General features: G+C 31.8%; 1 protein-coding gene across 4 annotated transcripts in view; it reads left to right on the plus strand.

The window, feature by feature from the left end:
• Window positions 1–6,967, plus strand: part of LOC126838646 (uncharacterized) — a 221,124-nt gene extending 214,157 nt beyond the window's left edge. Inside the window, exons 1-2 of one of the 4 annotated variants that reach the window (XM_050573243.1) lie at window positions 238–590; window positions 4,203–6,967. In XM_050573243.1, coding sequence (XP_050429200.1) covers window positions 4,209–6,623 — 2,415 coding nt within the window. In that variant the 5' untranslated portion in view covers window positions 238–590; window positions 4,203–4,208 and the 3' untranslated portion in view covers window positions 6,624–6,967. Of the gene's footprint in view, window positions 1–237; window positions 591–1,906; window positions 1,926–4,202 lie in introns of those variants that run through there. The other 3 variants (XM_050573242.1, XM_050573245.1, XM_050573244.1) reach the window with 3 other exon arrangements.
• The last annotated feature ends 3,571 nt before the right edge of the window (window positions 6,968–10,538 follow it).

Consider the following 10,538-nt stretch of genomic DNA (forward strand, 5'->3'; position numbering starts at 1 on the left):
CTTTTTCATAGCTCGTTATGCAACCATTTATCAATAGCCGTGATCACAACACAGAATAGACTATAAAGTTATAGTTTAATCTATTCTGCAGTCACAACGTCATACAGATATACCCAAAAATAATACCTTGACAGATAGAGACTGTCTTTCTCTCAGCTCTCTTCCCCATTGTTGTGCTAATATATGTTTTGCATGGCCATCCATTATTTTGTTATCAGCTATGGTCGACATTGTCCGTTATCAGTAAAATATACGGTTATCAGTTGACAAAGCTTGAAGCTTCAAAACGGTGGTTGACAACAATAATAATTAATAACTCGGTTGATTTGGAGTAATTATTGAAAGAATATTTATGTATATTGGTCTATGCCATTAATGAAACGTAAACATGGAACACCCCTTGACTCTACAGTAGAGACTCATAGATATATTATTAGTGTTGTTTTTTTGTGTGCATGTTTTTTAATTTTTTACTTTAACAAAATGTGAATGAATGATTGTGTTATACTATTCAATAAACGTTTTTTTTTCTCTATGAAATGGCATCGATGCACAAATGTAAACGAGTATATATCAGTAAAATATCGTAAGTATGTAACTGTTACTCAAGCTAAAATTTAAATTACCTATTTATAAATTTGAAAAAGTATATGCTGATGCATGAAAAAATTAATAAATTTAATGGCCAATCACTGGCCACTTAACATATAATTATATATTAAACTTTTTATGAACTTTAATGCAACAATCCCTAAAGAGTATAAAACGCATTATCTGATATCTTGCTCGTTAATAATTTGAAACTTGGTACCAATAACAATACTAATTAAAACTGGTATTGATCCTGGGAATATGACAAAAATGTTGCTTTATTAAATGTTATAATGCGCTAGATAGTACTTTTATTCTTACAAAACAAAAAAATATTAAATAATATTTCACTTACCTATGTTAAGACAGTGGTATTGTAAACATACACATAGTTAATCGTAATACCGTGTATTTATGATTTAGTGTAATCCCACCCCTCAAACAAATTTCATTTTATTATTGTGACTACCACAATGTACATGCTAAATTTGAAATAAGATGGCTTTATATAAAGCTGAATATTCTGTTTATACTGTGCTGGTTTCAAAGATTTTTATTGATAGTAATATTGCCATTTTCATACGTAGTTATTCTCACAAAGTATCAATCTAACTGACGATACTACTGGTTTTTTTTTTAATTACGCTAGGTGATTAAATGTTTTTCTTTAATAAAATACCCTTAATATACCTATAATTTAAAATTATTAGTCATAATTACAGCGAAGCTTTTAGAATAATAAAAATTATATTGGTTGACAAAAAATGATTGCTAAATGTAGAGTGAACTTGTCAAACGTTCCAAAGTATAAAAATTTAACTTATAAATTGATTTGTAATTTATTTTTCACAGGAAACACTTTAACATATTCATAAGTGTTAAATATGATTGTTTTTTTATAAACAACTATTCCTCACTTGACAAATTTACAAAATTGTTTCCTGTAACGCGTGAAATCAAATTATAAAGTTCAATTTTTATACTATGGCACTTAGAACGATTGACAAATTCGCTCTTCAAATATATCAAATATTACAGTGATAAAATTTTAAGGAAAACAAAATTACAGTTAAAAATTGCAAAAAATTAACATCACCTAATAAATGTATAATATACAATTTGAAATTTTAAACAAAATATTTTTGACACAACTTAAAATCTTTTAACACTGATCATTATGAGCCAATTATATACTTGAAATATGGACCGAATGAAACATATGTCCGACTTGGAAAATGTAAGTTTTGTTTGTTACATTTTTTTACTTTGAGACATAAGCCATAATATATTTTCTTTAGGCCCTTTGTTGCGACGTCACACAAAAGAAAATTTAGGTAAGAGCTAATGAGGTACATTACGGTATACAGAGCAAGCTTTCTAGAAAACATTGCGATGGCTTAACAAATACTAAAATGGTTTAATTTAAAATTTATAGAGACAAGATATCATATACATGCTTATCAACTAATGAGAACCAGATTTTCGATGTACATCATTTGCGTATTTATGGGGGGGGAGGGTAATAGAAGTTATATCCTACCTGGGGCCCTATCAGCTCACAAAAATATAACAGACACCTGATGAAGTACTCAATATTCTTTCACTGTACTCAAGAAAATTAGACTTTGTCTTGTAGTTAAAAATCCAATTTTTTGTTGACATGCAATATGTATATAATAATATGAATAAATGTTTAGATTGAATAAGCATGGCTGTTAAAATCTGTATATCCCCGCCTCCCCCGTGGTAAAATCCTAGGTACGCTATAGATAAATATAGTACTCATTTCAACTTGAACTATTGCTAATTTGTATTGTAGAAAATAATCATTTTTAAAAAAAAATATTATACAAAATATAGTACTCTCTAAAAAACAAAATGTTTCTGTTTATGATAAATATAAAAGAAAACTGTATCTTAGCGAGTTTAGCAAATCTAAAATAATTCTAATTCACAATACTTTAGATCAAACTTATGGATATAATTATTCCAATTGTTTACTTATGCCTTATAATTTGATACTTATCTAACTTCCAAGTATTAAAACAGTGTTTAACTTTAACAATGTTAAATATAATTAAAATTATTTAAAACTAAAAGCAGCAGAATGTGTTTGATAATATACTAAACATTTAAATAATTTAAGTTAAATGTTTATTAACTATTAAGTAATATCAATGAGTATGTATTTTAATTTCATGTATGTTTTTATTATATTGTAATGAATTAACCGAGTTTATACAAATTTTAAGGAACTAAATATAAAATATATTTAAACTTACAAGTATATTATTGTAAATTATTATTTTTTAATTATTATACATATTTAAACCAAGGGTCTGAATAATGTTCCAGGCAACAAAACAAAAAAATGTTCCAAAATAAAAAGGGTAGTTGTATGCATTAAAAAAAAAAAGAAGATAAAAATCAATTATTTTGACCTAGTTATTCTTTCTGGAACAAATTAAATCTATTTACCATGTGAAACTCTATCTTTATGAAATTACAATCCTCTATGAATATGTAACTTATATAAACTCTTGTGCTAAATTAAAGTTGAATAACTAACCACAGTTTTTTTTTTTAATCATATATGAATTAGACAAATTTTTTTAATGTACCAATCCTTTCTTATAATTCAAAGAATTAGGGCATGCTAATAATAATTTTACCTGATGGGATCCTAAACGCTAATATAAATTGTATGAACAATGACACTACTTTATACCACGCAATTACTTGCAGACTAAAATTTAGGAATTCCTAATAATTTTATCTTAAACTTATAATAATAGTTGATGAGCCTGCCGTGGTCAAGTCCAAATAAACAAACAAAAACTATTCAGTTACTATTGTTATGAATCACATCTTCTACTAGTATGACGTCAGGAAAGGGGTATTGTTTTATTATTGTGTAGCCGGTTTAATAAGCTCTAACAATTCGTGAAACTTTTCGAAACTCATATGAAAGTATTGAAAACATTTTTTGTCGTCATTTTTTAAATGAGGAAATAACGTATGAAATTCTCCTTCGTTTTCCCGTGCCATATTTATACCATGAACCCATTGTCTTTTCACCCCAGAATTTTCTTTTTCTTCTTCGACATCTGCTAAGAGATCTAGTGTCATTATCATGTCTTCTTAACCACTACTTGTATCACTCATTATATAATATTTATCAATAAAAATGCGCTTTAACTACCACCATCAGCTACAGATGACAATAGTCGGATGCGGCCAGACAAAATTCGTTTTCGTTCTGACGCGTTCCGACGTTAGAAATTCTATTCCTATCCGATCCAACCTAGTGTGCATCAAACTTAAATAAACTAAAAATTAAAAAACAAATAACACCCAAAAAAGCAGAATAGTTTAATTTAGGCAGTAGTGGTTAACTCGCTGCTGCTTAACTTTAATCAAACGTTAATGTTAAGTTTAAGTAACGTTGCCGTAATACTCAAATGTTAACTGTACTTATATACAATGATTTTATCCCATATAGTTATTTTGAAGTATTTAGTAAAACTAATGTTTCAATATTACTTAGAACAAATATTTTTTTATCAAAAATCGTGGTCAAATTCCTAACTTTATTTTTTTTTTTTTTGCAGAAAAAAATGTCTGTGATATTTAAATCATTTAAATTCGAAAATAAAGACGACATTTTACAAAAATTACTGGAACATTCGTTCGGCCGATCGAAAACAATTTTCATGATAAAAGTCAAAGACATTAAGAAAAAATCAAACAAGTGTAATGCCAATGGAATAGGCCACGTATTGTTGGAGACGATGGCGACCAAATTGGAGATGACAAACGACGGGTACAAAACGTTGGGCAGCAACGATTGTTATATGATGTTCGTGGACGTGAAAAATAAAAAAGGAGAAGGCCTGGATATCGCCATGGGCCGTCTTCGCGACCAAGACAGAATTGTAGTGTTCAACGGTCGTATCTGCAAACCAATACAGGCGCGGAAACCCATCCCGATCATAACGGTCCAAGCCGAACGCAAGTCGTCGGTGTTCCTGTTCATCAACAGCTTGCCGAAAAATCATTCGCCGTCGTTGGTCGAGAAGAACCTCGCCAAAATCACAAGAGCGGGACGGTATTCGCTGTACGGGCACGTCTTGTCCACTGTCAGATTTGTCGACGAGGACCTCATGCTGTTGCAGTTGCAGTGCCACGACACGACCAAAGTGAACGTTCGCCGGTACCCGCATAATGTCCGCGAATTTTGGAGGGTGCTGCAACGCGACAGCCACGCGGACGATCGCGACACGGTACCCGTGCGACAGTACGACCGCGGCTCGAACCGGATAGACGTGCTCGTGCAGTCACCGTGCCCCCAATTCGTTGAGCTCAAAAAAGATGTCCGGGTGCAGTTGACCTGCGTCAAGGTCAAGCACTGTGGTACGAAAGACGGCGAGAGGGTATTTTCATTGTGCGTAAAGGGCAAGAGCGAAAACCTGAGTGCCGACCCGATCGAGACGCGCACCGTCAATTCTCTTAGACCGCCGGCCACCAAGCCGCATTTCCAGATACCCGACGACCTCCGACCACCAGTGCCCAAGTATAACCGTTTGGGCATCACAGTGAACGCGCGATCGGACCGGACGGCTTCCAAAACAAAGCGTCTATCCGCGGCGTACGTTCAACGTTTAATAGCCGATTCGCCGCCCCCCGCCGAAGACAAGCCGACCACATCGTCCGCTGGGTCAAAATTACCATGGTTCGATGACACTTCGTCGGATTCTTCGTCTGACGACTCTTGGCCTAAGTCGTCGTCCGATGACGATCTCATTAGTTTTGTAAACAAGTCAAAGAACCGACAGTCACACGGCCAAACCCAGCCTACCGTTTCTTCTTCGAGCCCTGATACCAACTCAGAAACTGTACCACAAAATATATCAACAGACCAAAACGTTGTCGTTATCGAAGCGAACAATCCCCTTGATTTCAATGACCTGTTCAGCGACCACAATAGGTTATCGAACAGCTGTCCGCCAAAAGACCCAATTGTCGTCTCTAAAGATCCCGTTAACGATGCGAACAACTCTGTTAGTTCCTTTGACCTGTTGAGCGACCACAATAGTGTGTTAAACGACTTACCATCAAAAGACCCAGTTATCGTTTTGAAAGATCCAGTTAACGAAGAGAATAACTCCATTTGTTCCATTGACTCACCGTCAAAAGACTCTGTTAACGAAATAAACTCTACTATTGAGTCCATTGACTTGTTGAGCGACCACAATAATGTGTTGAACGACTCACTGTCAAAAGACGTCCCAGTTGTCGTCGTCCCAAAAAAACCCCTTAATGAAATAAACAGCCCCGTTGTTTCCATTGACCTGTTGAACGACTCACCGATACTGATATCGGACGACAGCATGTGTTCCACCGTGTTAGTCAGCGATGACTCTTCTTCACCCGTTGTGATTTCCAACAATGAGGATAGCAATGATCAAAGTCTTAGATCTCCGGTGATACTCAGATTTTCCGATTTTCAAAGAAGCCCCGTGCCTACACCTACCACCATGATCGAGGAACAAGAGAAACAAGACTGTGAAATTGTGGAACCATGCCGATTAGTGTTCTTCGAACCATTTATGCTTGATGATTCCGACTTCACTCAACTTGTGGCTGGATACTGTGTTGAGTGCACTACGTTCAAGTCAATGTCTTTATTGGTCTCGTCAACCGAATGCGGTTTGGGCGGACCGTACAAGTGTCACACTTGTGATAAAACTGTTGTTATCACATACTTTTTCAAAATGAACTTTCTATATGGTCCTGATGATGATCGAGCGTTGGGAGTGTGTTGCTACAACGACGTTGCCAAAAATTTTATTAAAACCTTGGTATCAAAAGAATTGACCGTAGAAGAGTACTTGTCTGACCCCAGTCATAAGCATTTGATAACCAACGCCATTATGCAGTTAATCGTCAATAAAACCAAGATGACCATTCGTGTGAAACACTCCAAGCAAGACAAGACTTATATTTTACTTTCAATTGATTACTTCTTGTAAAACAAAAATATATTGGAAAAACTAACATCAGTATCTAGATACACCACCTGAAAAATTTACTAGTCTTAGAAAATACTGTCTTTTTTTTTTGATGTTATCATACAGTGTTCATTTCATAATCAGATATATAAGTTAAAAGAATTTTATGAAATAGAAAAAATTTCAATATAGATATAAAGGTTATAACCTTTTAATAGTAATATCACCATAATACTATAATATACTGAATAACCAATTTTATTAAATTTAAAAAAAAAAATTGAAGGTAAATAAAGATATGTATTAAAAGATATTATGTAAACTTATAAACATAAGTATGAAATTATGACAAACACCGCATTTTTAAAATACATAATATTGTTGATGGAATAATTTCACTGCTCTTTACAAGTGACAATGATGTTTTTTATGGTGTTACGTTAATTGTAACTTTTCAGTTAATCATACTTCAATATTTGAGCACCAGTATTTAAACGTTTTTGTTAGTATCGAATTTCATTAAACCAGAAGTAATATTTTGGCATTGAATGTAAATTTTAGGTATTCAACACTTGTTGTCACATTAGTTCATTTGATTTCAATTCAACATCAATTTGTTTTATCTGTTATACCGTTAAGAGGATGTCAGTGCAGCGGTTTCCGACACTAAAACATGTTTGCTTTAATTGAAAATTAGTGGCTCTTAATTGATATTTATGCAAAAATACCTTTTAGATTATTTAAAAAAAAAACAATATTCTGAAGGGCATCTCGAAGCCATTTTTTTAGAAGTTGCAGGGTTTAAAATTGACAAAAATTGTATTATTTTAAAAATAAATTAATGAATGTCCTATTTGAAATAACAAAAAAAGGGCTTCGAGGTACCCTCAATAATGCTGTTTTCTTTAATTTTGATTATAAGGTTTTTTGCTCTAAAATCACTCTCAGTAAGCCGTATTTTTGGATCTAAAAAACTGAGTTTTTATGGGAAAATTTTTTCAAATCGCTGTTGCGGATACTGTGATAGTTGGAAAAATAATTTAACAACCAAAAAAAGTCTTAACTACTGAACTAATAATTACATATCACTGTTTAACTTTTAAGTTAAGATTTTGTAAAAAAAATTGCCATTACTGCTTAAAATGGGCTGCGCTGACACCCTCTTAAAAACATTGATAATTTAACGTCAGATGCATCTAACTTATCCGTTACACTTAAAGGTTAGATATTCAATATTAATAATAATAATAATAATAATATTCTATATTACGGAATCAACTCCATTTACAAAAATAGTATAATATATATATAATAATAATAAATAGTATAATAATAACAGGTAGTATAATATAATAAATAATGAATAACATATGCTACAATAATTTAAAAATAATATGCATTTATAAGTCTTAACTATCTATTCTAATTCTTAATTATCTATTTGACTTTAAATATGACTTGAATGTATCAGTATTGACAAAATTAAAATATCGGCTGTATTACCTGCTGCCATTAATATGTTTATTGGAGAGGTTTCTAGAATTTTTTTTTTAAATTTATTTAAGTAGAACAAATCTTTAATTCGGGTATTGATTATAGGCACTTTAAACTGTAAACGCTCGACAAAGAATGGACAATTAATCGTACCAGCAATGAGTTTAAACAAAAATGTTATATTTTGGGTATTCCTTCTATATTGTAGAGAATCCATATTAAAAAAAACCAGAAACTCCATTATAAGCAGAATGGGGTTCTCTTTGGACATGGCATTTAAAGGATAAATACCTTAAAAAGTTATTTTGAATTGATTCTATATCATGAGAATGAGAAATAGAATTATTGAACCAAACAAGTGAAGCGTATTCAAGGCGTGATCTAACTAATGCAAAATAAACTGCTTTAAAGGCATCAGAGCAAAAAAATTCGTGGCAGTTTCTTTTTAAGAAATGCAGGTTTGATGAAGCTTTACTTTTTATATTTTTTATGTGATAATTGAAAGTAAGTTTTGTGTCAAAAGTAACACCTAGGTCTTTTACAATAGTTAAAGAAAATTTAAGTTGATATCATTGTGACACAATAATTGCTTCCAATCAATGGAACCCAAACAATTTAAAATAGCACTATAATTTCCTTTTTTCCATAAATAAATGTGTTCACTGAAATTCAAGTACTGTATATGGTTACAAGTATAATGGATGTTTAAAGGAGGATGAAGTTTATCAACTAATGCAATTGGATTCATATTTTCTTCGATTAAAATGTTTTTATGATTAGAAATTATTTTATCTAAGGTGATGCCATTGATATTTTTAATATGATTTAATTGCGAAAGGTTGAGGTTAAAGATTTGTTCATTAAAAAAGGCTTCAGAATCATTAAACGAGGCGGAAGGTAAATTATAATCACCAAGTAAAATAACATTTGAACTAGGGTATTCTAAAAGAACATTTTCTACAGTGGTAAAGTGATCTAAAAATAATTGCTTACCAGCTCGTATCGATATATAAACAGCACCAACAATTATACATGTGTTACCTAAATTAACTAAAATAAAAATTTGTTCTAGATTATTAATTGAAATACGAAGTAATCTAGAAGATAGATTTTTATTAACAGCTATTAAAACTCCACCTCCTCTTGTGAAAATAACATGACTATTGTATAGTCTTTAGAAAACAAGTACATTTAATTACAAAGAAATTGTAATTTTAAACTAGAAATTTAATATAAATAAAAAAAAAAGGTATCTTTTGTATTTATTTATCTATTCTGTTTGTTGGTGCCAGGCGTGTCAATTAGGTTGACTACCTTAAAATCTGTAGGAGTTTGTATAATTTTATTTCAACGTGCCAAGGTATTGGCTGGTCCTTAAACATATTTTTATATTAATTTCTTCGTCGTTTCACCGCTAACAATATATCTCGAATTTTTAGCGAGACAAAGCCCATCATTCTAGCCGTATACGTCATTGTGAATTAAACGAGTAGATAATAAGTTGTATGCATGTTGATATAGATATATCTAGTTTAAACATTTTTCCAACAGTTTTGAAAAACTGTCGGAAAATTTGTTTATTAATTGTAATTATTAGCTCCAAAAATGTTTTCAGGTTTTTATTTCATCCCCTGAGTTTTCCTGTTTGCACGTAAAATGTAAAATTATACAGAAAAATAAAAAATGTTACACAAGTTCCAAATTAAGCTTATTATCAGGATAACCTGGTGAAAATAAAAATATATACTATCGAATATCTATAATCATAGTTGTAGATTTGTGTGATATTGTAAAAAAATTAATGTGCTACAGGAAGACTGAAAAAATTAGGGAAATATTTGTTTAACATTTGGAAGTGAATGGCGGCCATCCAACGCTATGTCTCATTTTTAAGGACCACTCTAGTATATATAATATTTTTGTTTTATTTTGCTATTTATTAGTTAAATATATACATAACTGGCGATTGGAAAATGTATCTTAAATATTTTAATGATATCAGCATGAATAGAAATTGTTCCCGAGGTATTTGAAAAATTATTTGTAATATAAAAATAAATGTAATTTGTAAATATTGTAATCAATTACCAACAAGGACGTTTTAAAGCAGAATCGCGATGCTTTTTTCAACACCTTAATGTTAAGGCTAGCTTTAACCTTTTATAGACGACCCTTACCGAGCGTCGTATCGCTGCAGTGCCGGTGTAATGACCACAGAATGACCAGAAGGGAAACTTAAAAAAAAAAGTGACACGGATCCTTATGAGCCGGCAAGAAAGGCCGGCTGCGGCTGCCACATTTTTTTAGCCGGACTATATAATATAATAGATGGACTTAGGTTAACTCCGGGTAAAAGCGTGATTTGAATTGTACGTAAACAAAAAATGTTGGGCACTTATCGGTCCGGCATAAGTTTCCCTTCTGGTTATTCTGTGTATAACG

This window comes from Adelges cooleyi, unplaced genomic scaffold, assembly GCF_023614345.1.
Source record: "Adelges cooleyi isolate 19-005CV unplaced genomic scaffold, UGA_ACOO_1.1 ACOO_flye_CR_arks_rails_tigmint_CR_PRNA_30, whole genome shotgun sequence".
NCBI classification, from domain to species: Eukaryota; Metazoa; Arthropoda; class Insecta; order Hemiptera; family Adelgidae; genus Adelges; species Adelges cooleyi.